The sequence below is a fragment of the Podarcis erhardii genome (genome assembly GCF_964252035.2).
Source record: "Podarcis erhardii genome assembly, chromosome: 2".
NCBI classification, from domain to species: Eukaryota; Metazoa; Chordata; class Lepidosauria; order Squamata; family Lacertidae; genus Podarcis; species Podarcis erhardii.
In genome coordinates, this window is record NC_138498.1 from 77,391,524 (window position 1) to 77,413,322 (window position 21,799).

Here is a 21,799-nt window from a genome sequence, read left to right on the forward strand (position 1 = left end):
CTGGAAGATGGCCTTGACCATAACCTAACAATAAGAGGGTCAGGAAGCTATAATTACTGCAGTAAGGATTTACTAATTGTTCTACTGCTGCCTAGCTAAACTGCTTACCTTCAAAGGTGCTTTACTACTGTATCTTAAGATTATAGGGGCAAGACAATACTTGTGCAAATAAATAAGATGCTTTAAATATTTTAATGTAAAAAATAGGTTAAAATCTTGTCTACTGAAAATAGCCAATCTGTACACAAAACATACTCTTCTGCGAAGTAATACGCCTGCGATAATGTGAGGTTGTAATGACATTCTTTAAGGATTATTTTGCTCTTTGGTTTTTTTAACATTTAGGGCTATTAAAAGGGTTTATGATCCTAGTGATAATATGAGATTCTAAGGCTTGACTCAGGTGTAATGATATTGGTTGACTCTAAGCATTGTGATCTTGTGCTCCCCCTACCTCTCACATACTACATTGCAAGGCCAGGTCTAAACATTACATGCACTTCCTGATGTTTGGGAGCTCTCACGTGAGGTCTTTATTCGTTTGCAATGCTGGCATGTTGCTTGACCTGCTTTTCATTCTCAGAATTCCATGGTAGTGCAACATGCTGTGTAGCAGATACAAGATTTACATTCAATTACTTGAGATGAGAAAGTGATTTGCTTGCCGGGACAGTTTCTGTAGTGGCTAAAGTGATGGATCTTGCAAATCTCTTTATAATATTGTGGTTTATTAAAATTATTGATCAGAATGTCTGTCAAAGTCCTGGCACAAAGGAAATAAGTCTTTACTGTGCCTGAACATAGCAACTATATTAGATCAGGAGAATCAGGTAGGTAAAACTGCATTTCAATATTACTTGCGCCCAATGATATATGTTTGCACAATGCAGTGCAAGGGCAAATTGTGAATAAGAAAAAGAAAACGGTAACACATGGTGAGGGTGAGGAACCACAACCATATATCTATCTACAAAGCTAACAAACATTCTTTTTATATACATATAAAAAAATCACTTCAACAAAAATATTATATACATTATTACACTATTCAAACTTTTTATTAGAAAATCAACCAATCAATCTTAGTATTAAGTATCACTCCCTTGCTCTCTTTATGTCTGTGTTTATATGAATTCAAGATGTGGCCTGCAGGATCAAGTCCAGCATTCTGTTTTCACAACCAGATGACCATGAGAAGCCTACAAGCAAGACCTGAGCACAACATCACTCTTCCCATCTGTGGTTCCCAAAATGATATACAGAGACTTACTGCCTCTGGCAGTGGAAAGAGACATTTTATTATTACTATTATTGTTGTTTTTGTTTTTGTTATTTATACCCCACCCATCTGGCTGGGTTTCCCCAGCATGGTCAGTTAATCAGTAATAAGCAGAGTTCTGACAGCAATTATATTCATCAGTATCTGCATTATATCTGTTTATATTCAGTCAACAGGAGTAATTTACTTCTAAAATTTACCCTTTAGTCTTCCATCACAGTTGAACCAGCCAATCAATTAAATTGATCCTGTAAAGCAAATATGTATGTGTATGTGTGCATTACTTGATTTCATATAATTAAAAATTAAAGACATGAAATATCACACATTTTTTATAAAGTCAAATATCACCAGTAGATGGCACTTCATAGTCACATAGCCAAGCACTATGCATATGAAGATTTAAGGAGACAACAGGCCAGTTGTAATCAAACTAAAAAGGTAACCAACCTAGCAGGTTGAAAGCATACCAATAGTTCCCATAGTCACCTTTGACTGAACTTAACCATCCAGGGGTCCTTTACCTTTTTACCTTCACCTGTTATGAAACTCTATGCAGAAAGTTTGGGGAAAACAACTTTATTGCTCTAGAGCAGAACTGGAGCTCATTTCCAGATCACCTAGCAGGAAACAAAGATTTAGAGATTCTCTCTACAACATTTTCTGGAAGATTTTGTGCTCTGGCTCTCATTCATTTATCCAAAGCAATAAGAATAGAAAACGGACAAAGGTGAGCTAATATGTGGAAGAGGGAACGATGCTAGAACCCATAACTCTCATATGTTTAATCTGTTTAGCCTTCATATTATAATCCTGGGTTAAATATTTCAGGTGGTGTAATGGGTCAGTGCGTCTGGCTGTTAACCAGAAGGTGGGTGGTTCAAGCCCACCCAGAGACAGCTGCGGACAGGATTTCTGCATTATGGAAGTTGGACTAGATGGCCCTCAGGGCCCCTTCCAACTTTGCAATTCTGTTATTCTGCCATTTAAAAAAAATCATCTGATGGTACTTTGCACACTGTAAATGAGGAAGAAATTAAGCTTTGAATAACAAATCCCAACCATCCAGAAATGCTTCGCGTGTACACTAGCAGTTACATGGGGGGAACAGACAGAGCAGGAAAGTCCCATAGTATAAATGACCTCCCATTCACGCAATTGTGGATCCAACCACCTATTTTTAGCTCCCTGTTCAAAGCCTTAAAATTAATGTCCTTCATACTCCCAGTATGAGACACTTAAAACATGACCAATCTAGCCAACCTACGCTTGTAGATTCTCTTTCTCTCTCAAACAATCTGGTTCATGTAATGGATATTTCAATGCCGAAATTCAATATTGAGAAAGACAATCTCAATAGCTTTCTATCAAGAAATGCTGGAGAAAACGGTTAAGTTTCTCTATCCTAAACACCACTGCACTGGTACAATCCTTTGTCTCAATTTGGCTCCACCAGAGCAAGATAATAGCTAGTGTCATTTAATTAGATATGCTTAATAGTCCTTAATCAGAAATATAATTTCCACATGTGATAAGCGATGCAACTGTTTCCACATCTGTGTGCCACATGCCTCTTCTAATACACATGATTCTGTAACAAAACTGCAGCTGGCTATCCAAATAAAGATTTTGTTTTATATTGCGTATTACACCAACCAAAATTTCACAAAACAGCGTGCAAGCTTTTGAGTTCTCCAGAGCTTGTCATTAGGCTACATGAAAAACAGTTCCAGCAGCCTTTAACATTATACAGAAAGGCACTTCTTTCTATTTCTTTATTGCCTGTCCTACCAAGCAGCAATCCAGGATGGTAAACAATATAACTTAAACATCATTTAATTTAAACATCATTACAAATATTCCACAATAGCAATAAATAGTAAATAAAAACACAAGCATGCTCAAAATTACAGTATCATTCTTACAACTGTTGGGCCCCTTAATTCCCAGAAGTAAATAAAGTCTTTAACAGCTGCCTTCAAGGCCAATTGAGGGGCACAATTGTAGCTCTCACACAGCCAGTGCATTGCTTTAAGGGTAAGCTGAACTATGATCCCATGTGTGCTCATTCTACAGCCTCTCCTTCCTCTTGCAAACTCTTTAAAATCAGTGACCCTGTATCATCCTCCCACAACACTGTCTAAAAGTCCACTGTCTAAAACGGGTGGATACAGTGGTGAGGCCGGGGAGGGCAGGGAGGCAGCTGCCCCCTATAATCAATACAAATCTGATGTTCTCCCCCCCCCCAACAAAAATCCTGGCGATACCCATGGGTGGATAACTCATGGACCACAGGCTGCATCTGGCCCACCAAGATCTGCTAAAAGGTATATATGCCTGCTGCTTAAGAGATAACCCCAAAAGAACCAAAGGATTTCTCTCTCTCTATTCTTTGTCCGAAGAACCACAGTGCTGAGACAGGGGTCAAAGCCTGACTGCTCTTCAAGAGTAAAAAAAAGAAGAAGAAAGCAGCATTTCCCTTCACCGCAGTGCTGGAATGGGGGTGGGCAGGAAAACTGCCTTTCTGTGTAATGTTAAAGATTGTGTTTTCAATCAGCTGCACCCCAGTGGGGAGGGCTGGAAGTGCTGATTGTGTGTGTGTACGTACATCCGCCACAGACATGCAACCCTCAGAGGCATGGCTAATAATCAAGGCAGCTGTCAGGCCAAAAAATGTTAGGCACCCTTGATCTAACCACTAGAAGTTACAACACTATTACAAAAAGAAAAAAGGTAGTGCCAGTCAATTTTGCAAGAAGGAAAGGAGAAGCAACTACAGAGAACTAGAATGAAAACTTTAAGGGACCATAACTACAGTGATATAATTGGAACCGTGGCCTAGAGTGCTTTGCTGTTGTACTGTTCAAAAAGCCAGGGAGTTTGGGATTAGTGCAGGAAACCCAAGTTCAACTTCCTGAACCCTTAAAGTTTTGCTTAGTGATATTAGAGAAGTCACTACTATATTCAGACTTACATAACTAACAGTACTCTTGTCAGGCTAAAATCAAATGAGTTCCAAGTATATAAATGCTCTCTCTCGCTCTCTCTAGGGCATGAGCTCAGCTTAATTGCCAAGACTATGCAATTAATGTTTTGTAGCTGAGCAGACAGGAGAGTAGGAGAAAACCATTTCTGAATTTTACGTATTTCCTAATCCCATTAGATTCACTTAACGCTGCCCAAATCCCAGTCAATGTAGAAGGTTTGCCACATACTGCATATGTTTACTCAAAGTGATCTTTTAACTATGCATCACAACACAGAATGAACAGTACCTTATCTCCAGCAATTAAAAACTAATATTGTGATGTCTAGTCACCATGCTAAGCCATTATGTTGCTCTGTCCTGTTCACTGCAAGCTTTGTTTGAAGGTCAGTCAAGGGGTAAATCCCTGCAGTGTCAACTAGGCTCTGCCCAAGCTTAGAATGAGGTCAGAATGCCTTCTGTCTTCAATTCTCAATCCTTGCTTACATGATGGTGCAGAGTAATGAGACTAGAAACTAAAACACTACGTCTCATTTCCCAAACAACTGGTAAGCAAGTTCCTTTTTTTCTTTTTAAAATCCAAATAACCGCAAAGTTATTTAATCATTTTGACATAGGCATGCCTCCCCCTTCCAGATAAAGACTCCCCCCACTTGTTAGAACCACAAGTTAATAAAATACATGTTTCTAAAGAGAGTCAGTGTGCTCCACAAAGCTTAAGTGTATACTGTTTATAAGTTTGTGCACAGTTTTCAACAAGATTGCCTATCGGCATCGGGATGTAACCAAAGGGAAAGGAGATGACACTGAAGACAACACAAAATAATCTGTCCAGATTAAAAGCTTGTTAAGAAAGAAGTGCATATCCTAAATGGCTACATTTAACCAAATTTGTGTAATCTCATTCATATCCATCAACACTTATATATTCCTTAAAATTCTACTTCTAGGATGTTGAAAGTGCCTTTTTGGTACATTTATCTTGCCAAACTCCATAGCTGCTGCTATTTTCTTTTCTTTTTTAACATACTAACTACCTTAATGTTATCATGACAATTGGTAATTAACAAGTCCATTTTAAAAAGTATTTTGCAATGAAGTATATTATAATGATGTTTGAAAAATAAGGGTGTTAACCGCTTCCCCCCCCCCAAAAAAACTAGTTGAGAGATCAAAGGTAAATCCCAGATCTTCAAAAGAAGGAAGATGCTCTAGTGACTCAAAAGGTCACATATCTTGTTTTATAGCCATGAATCATATTATGCAGAAATGTGCAGAAAAGCAGGAATCATTTCACATATTAATGACGTATGGACAGATTTCTCCACTTTACAACTTCTCTTAGGAAGAAAATAATAGTTATTTGACAGTGTTAAGAATAGTGAGACACAACGTCCATTTTTGAATTAACCCTTTATAATTTGAAATGTTTGGTTTTTCAAGCAAAGTTTTCAGGAAAAAAATTATCTATAATCTTCGAGGTGAATAAAATACAGAGAGTAAATCAGAGTTAACTCATACTTCTACACAGCAAGGCAACTCCCCTATGAGGAAAGGTTTACAACATCTGAGTTTGCTCTAATGAAGACAATATAAAGATTCATTGGGCAATACACATTGATAAAGTGCCCTTTCTTGTCTCAGGTATGGCATTTGATCAGGGTAACCAATGTAGTGTACTCTAGATGTCTTGGACTACACTTCCCATTGGCCATGCTGCTAGGCTGTTCAGAGTTGTAATCCAAATCATCTGTAGGCCACCTTGTTGGCTACTCCTAGCTTAAATAGTCAATACAGTACTGTATATAAAAAAGAGGTTTTGTTGTGTTTTAATATTTCAGTTACAAGGTGTCAGCCCACACAAATCATAACACAGTTCGGCTGAAATGAGAATAGTTCCATTCACAATCTGTGTCCTGACCTAAGCCCAATGAACCTACATTCATTGTACACACTCTTCCAGATAATGGCTGATAATGGTCACAAAACCAGGAAGGCCAACAGTGGTTGTTTGCTCTGCTGTGTGTTTTGTATGAGAAAACTCACGCCCTGCTGCAACTTTGTAACCAAGGCTATGCACAGGAAACTGAAGCAATTTCATACTCTACCCTGTTTAGCCCTGCCTTTACTTCCCCCTTCCTCCGCTTCCCCTGTGTCAACTTTTAAACTTTAAGCTATTTGGGACAGCGATCTGTCATCTTGATTTGCGTGAAGCACAATACACACCAACTGTGCTAAATAAATAATTGGCCACAACATAGATTTATTTATTTCCAATATTTATTTACCACCTAATGACAAAAGCCCTCTGGGTAGTTTACAAATAAAATTTTAAAAAATGAAATACAATATGAAAATAAAATCTAACATGGAATAGAACCAGAAAAAGAGAATAGAAAAAAGAGCAAAAAATATTTAAGATGGAAAGTATCTTCACCTGGCACCGAAGTAGGCACCAGGCAGGCTTCTCTGATGGTGCCAACACCAAAAAGGCCCTCCCTCTAGTAGCCAACCTCTTTTTGTTTGTTCACAATCTGTCCTGCATTCATACATGAGACAACTAGTTAAAGGGCGGTTCAGAGGCACTATGCAAAATATTAATATGCAAATTTGCATGTAGGGCAGGATCCTATGAGACTTCCTTAGCCCACCCTCTGTGCAGCAAACCCCCTCCCCCCCAAAAAAAAGCCGCCACCAGAGAGGGTCAAGGAATCCTCTTGAACAGTAATGATAGAGGGGCACAGAGGCTGAAGCTGGGCTGCCAGAATTTAGAGAAGCTGCTTTGCACAAGAAGTGCCTTTACATTGGTGCAAGCCACTGCTAAGTCCAAGCCACAATTAACTGGGGGGGGGGAATGGGGCCTGAACGTTCATTTTTCCATCTTCCTCTTCAAAATACTTGGAATTTCTGTAAGCGTTGGATGTTCTGGAACAGGACAATAAATCTCAAGTCAGGGAAGTAGCTGACAAACGAAAACACAGTGTGCTGTATCAAAATTTCAAGGCGGATTTTAAAACACTTCCCAACACCCCCCCAGTCTAAGCAAGGAATTGCATAATGCAGTACGTGCTGTTTCTGTGGCAACATCAATGATTACTCCCAGGGCAAGGCATGAAAGGAGAAAAGATTTCTCAAAATACTTCCTGTCCTGTGCAAGGAGCATGCATGTCTCAAGTGATCCTAATGAAACCTTTGAAACAAATGACGTATTTATTTATTTTTACAAGCCTTAATTCATCTGCCCTGGTGATTGGATATACCCTTTTTGAGAATGCATCATCTTACACTTTAAAGGCATGACACACATCCCTCCCCCAAAGGGGAAAAAAACCCCACACACAATAGAAATGTCTCAATTCTCTTTTCTTTTAAAATAATTTTTTATTAAGATTTTAAAGGTTACAAAAAGAAAAAGAAAAAAAGACAATCAAAAAAGAAAAAGAAAAAACAACACACATCCTCGAAAAACAGAAAAAAGAGAAAAGAAATACATTTTTAAAAAAAACCAAGTCAAACCTTTAAGTCACTTATTTACATTCACTTATTTCCTTGACTTCCTCACACCTCCCATTTTTGTATTCTAGTTCAATTAGATATTCTGGTTCACAACTTACTTCTTTAAATGCTTGCCGTGGCTACTCCGAGTCTTCTGTGCTGTTAGCTTTACAACAAACAGCAATAAGATATACAATTCAGCAAATTGATCCAGGCATGTAAATCTGGCATGTATTTTAATGCGTGATTTTATTTTACAGTGGTATCTCGGGTTAAGTACTTAATTCGTTCCGGAGGTCCGTACTTAACCTGAAACTGTTCTTAACCACTTTAGCTAATGGGGCCTCCTGTTGCTGCCGCGCCACCGGAGCACGATTTCTGTTCTCATCCTGAAGCAAAGTTCTTAACCTGAAGCACTATTTCTGGGTTAGCGGAGTCTGTAACCTGAAGCATATCTAACCTGAGGTACCACTGTATAATGTTATACTGTATTTTTAAAATAGCTGATTTTATTTTGAAAAATGTTAGGCTATCAAAGGTAAAAGGTAAAGGACCCCTGACAGTTACCGGTAAGTCCAGTCACAGACAACTCTGGAGTTGCAGCTCTCATCTTGCTTTACAGGCCAAGGGAGCCGGTGTTTGTCCGCAGACAGTTTTTCCAGTTCATGTGGCTAAGCCGCTTCTGGCCCAACGGAACACCAAAACCAGGGCAGCACATGGAAATGCCATTTACCTTCATGCCGGAGCGGTACCTATTTATCTACTTGCACTTTTTGGCATGCTTTCGAACTGCTAGGATGGCAGGAGCTGGGACAGACCAATGGGAGCTCACCCCATCACGGGGATTCGAACCGCCAACCTTCTGATCAACAAGCCCAAGAGGCTCAATGGTTTAGACCACAGTGCCATTCTTAAGTAGTTAGGCTACTACTCATATGATTTTATTGGTCATTTTAATGTAAGCCACATAGAAGTTGTGAGGATTAAGTGGTACATAAATCCTACTGGTTAATTAAATCATTTCACCTCCATTAAATACACAGCAGACATGTACCTTCTCTACATGTCTGGATCTGACCATATGATCTTTTGCATTTCTATGGACTGTTCTATAAATGTCTGCTTTGAGCTGTCAAGTCTAAAGTCACACCATATTTGTGAATGAATAGCTCAGTCACTCCTTCATAAACAAATAAATTTGTTGCAGCTCACTCACCCATACAGATAACTGCAGGCTGTCCTGCTTAAGTTTTTATCTCCTATTTTTCTACAACTTGGCAACATGGGAGTGCCTAATTACTGAGCTGATTCAACCCTAATTCTGAGACGGTCTGATACACATCACTGACAGACACAAGCACTTTCCTTTGAAGATTGGCAACTTCCTATAAATATTAGTTACGGTACTGTAAATTCTAAACAGTTTTAAGGTTTTAGTGATGTTTGTTTCTACTTACGCTGTTACTTGTAACAATGTCCAAACATAATTTTGCTATACCCAAAAATATGAGAGCCTCAGCCCAAATATGTATATGGATTGTATTATGCAATGGCAATTTGCAATCTCCAAATTTTTGAATTCCTTTGAGAAAATTTCACAATAATTAATATTCTCCACATGATATATACACAAAAGCCAGGCTAAACCTATCTACACACATTTTTCAGGTTCACCCTTGCAGGAAACTTCTAGGATTCACTAGAGGTCTTTTTAAAAGAGGAAACCACATGCAGTGTTGAGGTGGTTTTTTCATGCAAAGAGAACTGATTATCAGTACTGTATCATGTTTTCTCATTCATCCATTCCTGAACAAGCATGCATGCTAAGTAGTACCTGGGGGAGGGTCAATAAAAATGGATTGTACCAGATGCTGTTCTTACATCAATGGAAGGCTCTTGGATCCAGTTTTTGCACCACCTCTCACACTGTTCTAGATGTCCCCCCAACTCTGTGATGCCGAGAGAGAGTGTGTGTGTGTGTGTGTGTGTGTGCGCGCGCGCACACACACACACACACACACACACACACACACACGGGACTGTAGCAAGAAAACTGAATTTGTAAAAATCACCTACCTCTCTCTTCCATTTACAATACCCTCTGTGACTTGACTCATAGCATTAGATATACAGTGGTACCTTGGTTTACAACTATAATCCATTCCAGAGGTCTGGTTGTAAACCAAAACAGGTTGTAAACCAAGGCGCGCTTTCGCCAATGGGGCCTAAAAAAAAATGGTTGTAATCCAAAAAAGGGACACCCACTTCCGGGTTTAACGTGGTTGTAATCCAAAATGGTTGTAATCCAAAATGGTTGCAAACCAAGGTACCACTGTGTTCCTTAAATTAACAACCAATTCCTTTAGGGATAGATGGGAAGCAGAGCCACTCAATCAGGTCTACTAAGGTGACATCCACACCATACATTAAAGTAACCTTAGCCATGGAGAATTTTGGTTTGAAAACAAAGGTTAGCAGCAACTATAGTTTGCCCAACTCGCGCATCACAGATTACTCTGGTTATCATAAAGCCTGAAGTGAGTAAGTGCCTATGGATGAGAAAGACACATGGCCCCTCTGCATGTTCACATTGGCCTAACCATAGTTTAGCCATCATGTCTTAACTGGTCCTAAAGAGTTCTTTCTACAGTACTTGAGTTTTGTGATGCTAAGCAATATCATACACTAGAAGAAGAAGTGCCAAATATTTGCTAGATGCAAAGGCTGGAAGGCCCTCAGCGTAACATTGTTTCCTCATGACATGGAAGCTAAATATCTGAGCCATTTGGCTGATAGGGGTGAGGAATGCAATGCATCCCTCTAAACCTCTCTGACTATCCCTCTGGTCACCCGCTAGGCCACGCTCCCTCACCAGGCTACACTAGTCTTGCTCTGCGCCTTTCTCTGGGGTTTTTGTCTAGCTGGAATGCATCTTTGACCTGCAATAATGCCTCTCTGGCTTGAAGGGATGGAGAGAGGTGTGACTTTTGTGTGGCTCGAATGTAGGCTACCATACAAAGTTAAGAGCTACATCCATTGCTACCCCATAGACAGAGCACCATATGCAGCACTTTGAGCCGCTCAGAATGGTAGCCTTCCTCTGTTTATTACATTCAGATATCTCTTTCAGTCCAGGTTATTTTTAAGTGACAGTTAACATAACTGATTTTTTAAAAATCAAAATTGGTTCTTTTAAAAAATGACTACTTTTTAATATGTTTTTTCTCCCCATTCTGCAATAACCAAAATGCAATTTCATGGCATCCCTCTCCTTAAAAGTACATATTCATTTCAAATCTGATTTAAGGTACACTACAAAAATGTCCCATTTCCTGCCATTTACATTATTATTATACTTCTACATTGTGCCTTCTTTTTACAGCAGTATTAGCTGATGAAATGTAAAATAAGATAGGAACAAAATGGCAAATAACACATTCACAAACCCATCCTTTTCATGTTTACTTAGCTAAGTGTGCATTAGACTATAGCCCAAATCTTGTACAGTGGTACCTCGCAAGACGAATGCCTCGTAAGACGAAAAACTCGCAAGATGAAAGAGTTTTTCGTTTTTTGAGTTGCTTCACAAGACGAATTTCCCTATGGGCTTGCTTCGCAAGACGAAAACGTCTTGCAAGTTTGTTTCCTTTGTCTTAAAACCGTGCATTCAGGGGGTGCAGTTGCGACTTGACTTCGAGGAGCAACTCATAGCATGCGGTGTGGTAGCCTTTTTTGAGGTTTTTGAAGACTTTGGTGATTTTTGAAGCTTTTCCAAGATCCGTGCTTCGCAAGACGAAAAAATCGCAAGACGAAAAAACTCGCAGAACGAATTAATTTCGTCTTGCGAGGTACCACTGTATCTGTTTCAAAGGCAATTCCAGAATCATATGCTAAAACCTGGGGCTTCTATATTCAGGTTAATGCAGAGTGTTGAGATGCTTCTCTTGCTTTGGGACAAGGGACGGCTATTTGGATTGAAAAGACAAACATTTAAAAGAAGTCTTCTGTACAAGGAACCACATGTCCTCTCACACTTTGGCAGACATTTGACTAGTTTGTGAACATGCACGTCAAGAGTTCAGCTCAAGCCACAGTTTTCTTTTCACCTTTAAAAATCACATTAACCCAAAACAGCAGCATTCCTCAGATTTCCTTTGTTTTATCCAATAAAAATTTATTTGGGAAGGAGACAGTATATTCTTCCATTTCAATTATCTGTAATACCAGAGAACATTTTTATTACAGCTTAAAAGGGCAAACTCGGCGTTCTTATTACAGTATCACAGCTGAAGGGTACAGTAATGTATTTTAGAGAAAGGTTATACTGGCTTACGGGAAGTTTAAGCAGGTGAACAGAAGTGCCATATTCTTCTTCAAAGGTATACCATCTGTTCATTTACCAAGTTAAGACACTTTGGTATTTTGGCATTTCCTCACCTAACTAGTTTGTAGCTGAGAGATCAAAAAGACACATAAGTATTTGTTATTTTCCACAAACAAAAATGTTGTTTCTTTGGGAAAGAATGTTTCCAGTGTTATTTCCCTACAGTTATGTCTTGCAGGAAACAAAGCATTATTGGAGCTCCTGGAGCATTCTCATTCATCTTGTAAAATCTGATGACTTTTAATTAGGTATTAGAGAATGGAAGCAGAATATGAGCAACTGAACCTCATTGCTGATGATCCACAATGCTGGACCTTCCCCAAGTTAAGCCCAATGCAAATGTAACAGAACCACATTTCAAGTGGTACACAAGAGGTGTATTTTTCCTGTACTAGAAACCAGGCTTTTAGTGTTGCAGCTCTAACTCTCTGGAATCAATTACCAGCTGAGATCAGACTGACACCTAGCACAATGATGTCTATGCCTCTACTGAACACAGCTTTGTTTAGGAAGGCTTTCTCTGTGGTGCTAACCCCATCATTTATGGAAAATCAAATTTATATTTCATGAAATGTTTCCACTGGTTTTTGAGTTTACTGAATTGATTTTATTGTTATTAAGAGTTTGCATTTTTGTGTTTTATTCTGTTTTTACTCTCTATACTTCATTGATGCCTTTTTGCCATGAAGTCTATAAATCTGTCAAATAAGCAAGATAAAAGCTAGTTAAGAGATCAGAAGTGCCTGATACATGGGTGAATTCTGCCGTTCCTTCTCAGAGTTAATAGCATTCCCTCTCTTGGGCTTTCTTTCAAGTGGTAGAGTCTAGGCACAAATTTACCCCCTAGGTGAGAATTAGGCCCAACAGTAGAATCCTATACATAGCTACTCAAGAAAAAGTGTCACCAATTTCAGTGCAGCTTAGTCCAAGGCTTGTACAGGCCTGCAGCGTAGGTCCCACTGATCAGAGGGGGGAAATATGTCCCATTAAAAGCAATGATACATTCGAGTTCTCAGTTTTTGTTTTTAGTGAAAACAAGCACACAAGGCAGGTGTCACAATGATACTTCTTTCTTATAAAATATGCTAAACATTCATCAGCCTAGGTTGATGTTGGAGAACGGGTCATGGATATATAGTGAAAACAACTGCAAAATAATTATGTGTGTTTTTCTTCTTTTTTACTGAATGTATTCTTGAACTGGATGTTTAAATCTTTGTAAAAAAAATAAAGCTCTTTAAAAAATCAATAAAATTATTCAAACAAAAAAACAATGTCAAGAGAAAAGAGAAATGTTTAACTCAGAAGACAAGACTGACCTTTTTTTGTTATGACACATTGCCATGCTAATGTGGTATTCCTTTCCAAGGAACTCCAGCCATGGAACTGAAAAAGGTCATGACCACTTTTTTCCCTTAGAGCATGGGTTTTCACATTAACAGTGAAGCAACTGTCAAACTATTTTTAACTTAATACCAGAGAAAATGATTTTTAGAATTATTTTCACTCCTGTTGAAGTCATGTTAGCCATATTAAAATAACTAGAGAGATGTTTTATTAATGGTTCTATACACTAATGCAGAGTTCACCAAACATTCTGGACTACTGAGCACATTTCAGAATTTGAGAGAGTTCTGTGGGCACCAAACACAAAATGACTGCCATAAGGGGCATGGCATAAAACAAAATTAGAGTGAGTACAGCTACCACCCACCAACCCACTACCACCCACGAACCCACTCACGTCTTGGACAGCCTCATGTTTATCATGAGAAGTCAACTATGTCCTGCTTGTTCTGATGGTGGAGATACAGCTGTTAAAGGCACAACAAACCTGTTTTCCACAATGCCAACCCTAAACCAAAGCTTAGCCTGCCAACCTGTATCTGCTTACGTGGGAATAAGTGCCATTAATACCAAGAGGGATACTACTGAATAGACATGCATTCCATCGTACTGTAGGTTAACTATACAGTGAATTCTTAACACTTACATCCTCTGTACAGCAGGAGGCATACCTAAGCCTCTTTGCAAAGTTTTCCCATTTTTCATTTACCATTTGGGAAGGGGATTCTTTAACATTCGCCACACTTTTTGTGCAACAGCATTTGCAGAAAATGTCTTCTAGGGCAGTGGTTCCCAACTGGTGGTCCACAGACCCGTGGGAGTCTGTGTAATCTACCCAGGGGATGCATGGCACATATCTGTCAACTGTCCATGACATTCCTTTGGGGGGGCATCCTCTCACATAACTCACATAACACGTGCAAGTGTGTAGCCTGGAAGGCACATGTCCCGGTTTTGCACTAGAAGGTATGGTGGCATCAACATTTTCAAAACTAGGGGGTCCATGGCTTGGTTTTCAAAAAAAGCACAAAATTAACGGGTCTGCAGTACTTAGCTAATTGGGAAACACTGTTCTAGGGGGTACCAAATTTCAGAAGAACTCCCCACAGGAAAGATGCATCCTGGTTGCTAGGGCAAAAGGAAGGACAAACTACAGAGGTTTTAGTACCGTATTTTTCGCTCTATAAGACGCACCAGACCACAAGACGCACCTAGTTTTTGGAGGAGGAAAACAAGAAAACAAAATATTCTGAATCTCAGAAGCCAGAATAGCAAGAGGGATCACTGCGCAGCGAAAGCAGCAATCCCTCTTGCTGTTCTGGCTTCTGGGATAGCCGCACAGCCTGCATTCGCTCCATAAGACGCACACACATTTCCCCTTACTTTTTAGGAGGGAAAAAGTGAGTCTTATAGAGCAAAAAATACGGTAGTTTGTGCATTTTACTTTGACTTTGTAAAACATGCTGGAAGCTTCATTGAAGGACAGCACATAAATCCTTTAAATAAATAAATAGAATTATGTCCCGTTCCTGCCAACACTACATAATCTATGAATCTCATAGTTCTCGTGGTTCTCCTTTAACACAGGGAAATAACAATAAATTCACTATTATAGGAGTTGATGGTATTTCACATGAAACAGAAAAGTAACTGTAGTTAAAGCAAAGATTGTTAAACAAGCTCCATAAACATTTGTTATGTTGTGTGCAGCAAAACTTTGTTAAGTTTAATGACAAAACATCATTATATTGGTGCTGTCCCTTATATCTTTCAATAAACAGAAGTAGACAAGCCAAGGTTTATAGGGTATAAGCTCACTCTGTGGGTTAAACCAGAGAGCCTAGGACTTGCCAATTGGAAGGTCGGCAGTTCCAATCCCCACGACGGGGTGAGCTCCCCTTGCTCGGTCCCTGCTCCTGCCAACCTAGCAGTTCGAAAGCACATCAAAGTGCAAGTAGATAAATAGGTACCGCTCCGGCGGGAAGGTAAACGGCATTTCCGTGCGCTGCTCTGGTTCGCCAGAAGCAGCTTAGTCATGCTGGCCACATGACCCGGAAGCTGTACGCCAGCTCCCTCAGCCAATAAAGTGATATGAGCACCGCAACCCCAGAGTCGGTCACGACTGGACCTAATGGTCAGGGGTCCCTTTACCTTTTACAGCAAAGTGCCAGTTCAATTCAGAGGGAGAAATTGCTGGGATTAGACTCTAAAAAAGAGAATTAGAATTATTTAAAAAGAATAAAGTTTAGTGCACTGTTAACATATGTTCACTTTGAAAGACTTTTTCTCAGTTTATGAAACTGCGCAGTATGATGAATAAGTACTTCATTCTCCATTCTTCTAGCAATTTTAAATGGAGAAGGAGGCACCTGATGCAGTTATAAAGTTGAAGGGGGAAAGGATGGTTAACTAGATGGAATGAGAATTAGTTTACACATCATGGGCATGAATGCTGCTTACAGTCTTTCCAGATGACACATAATAGGCATAACACTAGCTTAGCTTAGATTCGTACCTCTGTCAACTCCACCTCTGACTTTTACTCACTTAGCAATCAGGATTCCTCCTGGTTGCAGATAGGCTCTTAAGTGCATTCAGTTGGAGAAGGGATGCAGGGGGGGGGGGATATGATGCTGGGAGATAAATAACATTAAATAACAGGAGTTATTTAATCTCATTTCTGATTAAATCTGAATAGAGATGCAGAGTGTGATTAACACACATGTCTTGGTTGGTCACCTGCCGATCTTGTCTTGTGCTATTTACCCTTCCATTGTTTCATCAGCAGGCAGGCATTACAACTTGAGAGTCCATGTCCTCTTGGTGCCAAACTGGTTGAAATTATCCATTCAGGAAAGCTCTAGTCTGTGTTCATTCAGGGCAGGGTGTTGCCCCTACTCTTCTCCCGCCCCCAGGCATGATTAAAAAATTAGTTTATACCTTAGACCAGTGTTTCCCAACCTTGTGCGTGCCTCCAGCTGTTTTTGGACTACAATTCCCATTGTCCCATGCCACTGGTCTTGCTAGTCAGGGATGATGGGAGTTGTAATTCAAAAACAGCTGGAGGCACAAGGTTGGGAAACACTGCCTTAGACTATACCTTAGACCAGGGTGGTCCAACACAAGGCCCTAGGTGTTTTGGTGGCTGTCAGCAACATTTGACAACCCCTAGGTCCTCACCCTGCCTTCCCAAAGCTGAGTAAGCGAGGTGCTGGGCTTTGGGAAGGAGGCATGAGGGCAATCTTAACCCCTTATCTGTGCAGGTGATGGTAGAGTTAGGAGTAGTGGAGGCTTATTTCCACTAGGTTCTGCTGGTGAGTGGGTCTCCACCACCACAGCCCCCCTTCTTTGCCTACCAACAGACAGCATGGACTATTGACAGGATATGACATGGTCCTCAACAAGTACTATTGCAGCCCACTTGGAATGAAAAGTTGCACCACCCTGCTTTAGACCATTTTTAACAGGTACACTAACAGCCAGCGCAGTTGTAAAAAAAAAAAAGCCTTAATTGTGCTTATGAGATCAGGAACAGGCCATGAAATTATGATATCACACACACAGCCCAATCTTTCTCTGCAATGGATCCCCCACTTAACCAAACCTAAAGGATGCATTAGAACCAATGTTTAAGACTAAATATGACGATTAAGACAAAATATTCTTATCCAGCTACAAGCCTTGGCTAGGAATTCTGGCCAGGGGGAAGCGCCGCCATTACTGAAGGCACCACATAATTCAAAACCGAATAGATCCATAAATAATTCCTGCTTCTGAAGTAACTGAAAAACTATACAGCCAAAACAGAGTTGTCCACAGGAAACAAGCCTCATCATTAAGCAGGTGTAGACTGCCTTCCAAAATAGCAATAAGCAGTGGGCTGGGGTGATAGATCTCTCATAACTGTGGCTATCACTATGGCCCCTTCAGTTTCCTTAAGCAGGTTAGCAGAAGAGCTTTTTTATTGCATTTATGTCCCACCTTTTTCTCCAAGGTGTACATGGTTCACCCCCTCCTCAGTTAATCCCTACAATGACCCTGTGAGATAGGTAAAGAGGCTATGACTGGCCCAAGTTCACTCAGTGAGCTTCATGACTGAGTGGGGATTTTTGAACCCTGATCTCCCAGGTCCTAGTCGAACACTCTAACCAAGGGGTCAGCAACCTGTGGCCCATACGGGGGTCATTTAAACGGCCGAAGAGCCACCCACGAACTGAGCCACCTGCTTGGCGTGCCCCAGCACGCTGCACTAAACCGGCACAGCACGGAGCAGGGACTCACTTCCATGGCGCCAGAAATCGTGTCTGTGCAGATGCGATCTGGCCCACAGAGTGATCTCTGTGGGAGTGAACCGGCCCAGGCAAGGTAAACCTTGGCGACCCCTGCTCTAACCACTATACCACACCAAGTTCCTAGAGTACTTCTGCTATGGGGCAGCTACATAAACAAAGCAGGTAAATATATATGGGGAAAGCAAACTGTCACTTACAGAAGGAGCTGAAATATTTTCCTTGACACTTGAATTTGTTTTATTCTGGATTCTTTTATTTGACGTTTTAATGTGTTGTAAAGAGTTTTTCTTTAAAATATAAAGCAGCATAGAAATGAAATGAATAATAATAACAACACACTTCATCTCCAGGGGGAGGGGGAAAATGGTGCCTAGACATTCTGTTGTGGCAACCATAGCCTAGGTTTAAGGTGCCACTTGGCGATCTGTTTATATATCTGAGTTTCGAACACTGCTCCGGCCACAGCCCACTCTTTCTTCTATCTTAAGCCTTGAACTAGAGAGGATGACCTTCTGATGCACTCTGTCTTCCAACTCAATCAAAGGCTGCACTCTGTTTCTCAATAATTGCATAGGAACTGAAAGACCTAAAAACGTATTCTAAACTAATTACCGTCTCTCACTGCAATCTATGGCCCTAACTTAATCTTGATTTGCGCTTTCAAGCAATAATAATATTGTTCTGTACTCCACAGGAAAGAACCCTATATTCTGACCAAGAAAGAACCTAGTAAATAACATCATATGTGACGTCTACTTCGTTTTAACTCTGAATTGTACACTGGGAGAATTCTCTATGTTGACAGGTATAGGAGAAGGGAAGGAGATTGATAGCACAATTCTATGCACTTCTATTCAAAGTGGGACCTACACCCAAGTAAGTGTGTACACACCTGCAGTCCTATACACAGTAACCCGAGAGGAAGACCCATTTACCAAAATTGGACTTTGAAACTTCTGAGTAGGGATTCACCGAATTGTGCTATTAATCCCTTTTTCTGAGTACACAGCACAGGATAGGATTGTGTTGTAAACCAACCTATGGAACGCAGGGATCCACTGTGTAAGCTGTCCATTGCAAATACTAAACAGTGAACAGTGAACCAGAAACTAAGAGGAAATTGCCATAGATCACTCTTCTCTATACAATTGAACAAAATTATTTCACACTGGTGTGTCTAATTATAAGGCCATTTATCCCAAATCTTAGTTCTATTATTAATGAGAAGGCTCCTGAAATTCACAGATGTATCAAAAAATATAACAGGGGAATAGATCAGAATGAATCTATTTGCACAGAAGGACCATTTCACATTATTGTTGATTTCCTACATCGAAGCCACGTGTGCAGACAACGGTGTGCAACTCATGCATAACTTAATAATATACTAATTCTGTGCACATGTTGATAATTCATTGTGTGCATACACACTGAGAAGCTACACCCAATCATTGCTTTCTAGCACAAGGCAAAGCAATTCACATGCATATAGCATTGGCAAACATTACAACTTAAGTGCTGTAATTACATCCCTTTCCACACAGGAGTGACCAGAGTTCAGCGTATTAGGAAACGTTTACATGGAAGCATCTCCCAACTCCCAACTTCCTTTCTTTCTTAGCCTTTTATTTCTACACCAGAAATGCACTGACTGTATTCTTGGTCCATCAATGAGCCATGCTGCTACCAGGCAGGGAACTAACTCAGGCTGAGGGACCTGCATTTGACCCAGAGTTGGTACTAGAGGCACATTCAACCCATGACACAAAAATGCATGCAAACTCATCTCTACCAAAAGGGATCATGGCAACTAGTAACAAATCTTGCTTATAACTGTATTTCCTTAGTTTGCTGGACAAGCACAACGTCATTGTTTCACAGTCCTCAGGGCTGTTTACTCCCTTGAAGCGCCTGGCAGGAACTAGTCACTGTTATATACAATATTTGTATCCATCACACCCAATACTAGCACTGCTAGCAGAGAACTGAACAGAAAATGGAAAGGTGAGAGATGTCTACCTCACCAAACTGACAGCCCAAAACAATGCAGTCAAAAAAGATAACTAATGGTTGGGAGACATTTAGTTAGCTTTTTCAGACAGCCACCATAAGCTCAAAAGGATGCAAAGCCCAACATCCCTAAAGCAGCAGAGGCCTGACCTCCTCCCAATTTTTGCAGCCATCTCTCTGAAGCCCTGAAACATGTCTGCAGAGTTTAAAATAGGAAATATACCCATGTGGTGCTCATTAGCTGCTTTTCTACTTTAAAAGTGTTCAAAGCACAACAAGAGATGTTGTGTCTTTGCCTCTGAGCGCGTGTGGAGTGCCACTCCCTTGCCACTAAGCCTCCATAACGATACCATGATCTAGTTGAGAAGATCTAGCTTACAGTCCTCTCTGCACATCCAATGTTTTTAATAAATTAACCACTTCCTGAATGGTAGTGTGTTTGGAGGGAAGGAAAAAACGAGAGTGGATTTGGAGGTCAGGAGCAGTTCCTGTCGGCAACAGAAACAGCAGCAGCCCAGCCTAGCCCAGCCCAGCCCAGCCCGCCCCGGGCAGCGCATGGTAAACACAAGGAGGGGCGGGGGGCCAACAGAAATAAGAGCAGCAGGGGGAGGAGGGGCGGAGGACGCCACGCTCCACACGCTTCATAACATGGGACTGGCGCCCCGGGATGGAGCACTAGGAAGCCTCCGGGTTGTCCTTGCCACGGGAGGAAGACCTGAGGCGAGGAGGAAAGGCGAGGGAGCCCGCTCTGGGAAGCGGGGCGCCGCGCCACCTGCCCCAAAGGAGAGCGTCTTGGGGGGTGGGGGGTGGGGGGCCACGTTCCCCCAGCCCAAGGCAGCCCTCCTTCAAGCAGCCAGTTCGCAGAGTCGCAGCTCGCCCCGGCGGGAAGACGAGCGACATGTTGAGCCCCCCGCGACCCCCCCCCCGGTCCTTCCAGCTTCCTTTGGGCGAGGCCAAGCAAGGCAGGCTGCAAACAAGCCCCTCTCCTCGCTTGCAGCAAGTCATAAAAATAGCCCCGGGCCAGGAGGACAAGCCACACGCTCCCAGGCAGGCTGCAAGAGGCGGGATTCCAGCAGCTCCGGCGCCCTCAGCTGCGGCGCCGCGTACGTGAACGCCGCCTTGCCCCGCTCCCCAGCGCGCTTGTACTTTCCACGCGCGCCCTGTCCCCCCCCCCCGCACTCGCAGGCAGACACGCGCCACACGAGCGCGCGCTGCGCTCTTACCTCTCCAGTCCCGGCCTTGCACAGAGCGCGCGGGTCGAGCGCCACTGCCACTGCCGCCGCCGCCGCCGCACCTGGACACCGACATCCGTGCGCCTCAGGCGAGCCGCCCCCCAGCCGCGTTTCGGCGCTGCACCGGCTGCTAGGGTAGCGGAGCCCAGCCTCAGTCAGTCGCCGCCCCGAAGCGGGTGGAAGGAGGCAGGGAAACAAGCCCGGCAGCAGCCCCTCTCCTCCTCCCGCTTGCTTGGGCACGGCCGACGCCGTTGGCTATCCGGAGCTGAGAGGGTCCTTCTGAGGCGGCTCCTGAGCGCCGAGCAGGAGCATCTTGCTAAGGGCGCAAAGCCCCGGGAGAGGCTTCCCCCGCCTCGGCGTGGAGGGAAGGAGGGAGGGGGCGTGTGCGCGGCGGCGGCGGCGGCGGCACTCCAGGGCTCCAGCCTCTCCCGCCGCTCGGGCAAGCCGATTGGAGGGCTGAGACGAGAGGGGCGGGGAAAGGGGCGGGGAGAGCTCGCCACCATCATAACTGGCTCCTTCCGTACAGAAAGGTCCCAAAGCGCCTCGTGTATCACTAAGAGAAGAGCGGGAGGGGGGAACGGTTGGCAGAACGGCCACGGCTGGTTCTGGTCTAATTTGGGGGGAGAGGCTTCCTAGAACGAGAAATTTTTTAAAAAGCAAAGGTGTTGGTCCATAAGACTCAGTAAAGCAACACCACAAATAGCACTTCAGAAATGTTCAGTCAAGCAACAGGACTGACCGAAATGACGCGCAATGTGAGCAACCTTCACTAGG

General features: G+C 42.1%; 1 protein-coding gene across 1 annotated transcript in view; it reads right to left on the bottom strand.

Moving 5' to 3' along the window:
- PFKFB4 (6-phosphofructo-2-kinase/fructose-2,6-biphosphatase 4) overlaps positions 1–21,400 on the bottom strand; it is a 68,654-nt gene extending 47,254 nt beyond the window's left edge. Inside the window, exon 1 of the mRNA XM_081848334.1 lies at positions 21,017–21,400. Coding sequence (XP_081704460.1) covers positions 21,017–21,101 — 85 coding nt within the window. The 5' untranslated portion in view covers positions 21,102–21,400. The remainder of the gene's footprint in view (positions 1–21,016) is intronic.
- Positions 21,401–21,799: the final 399 nt, after the last annotated feature.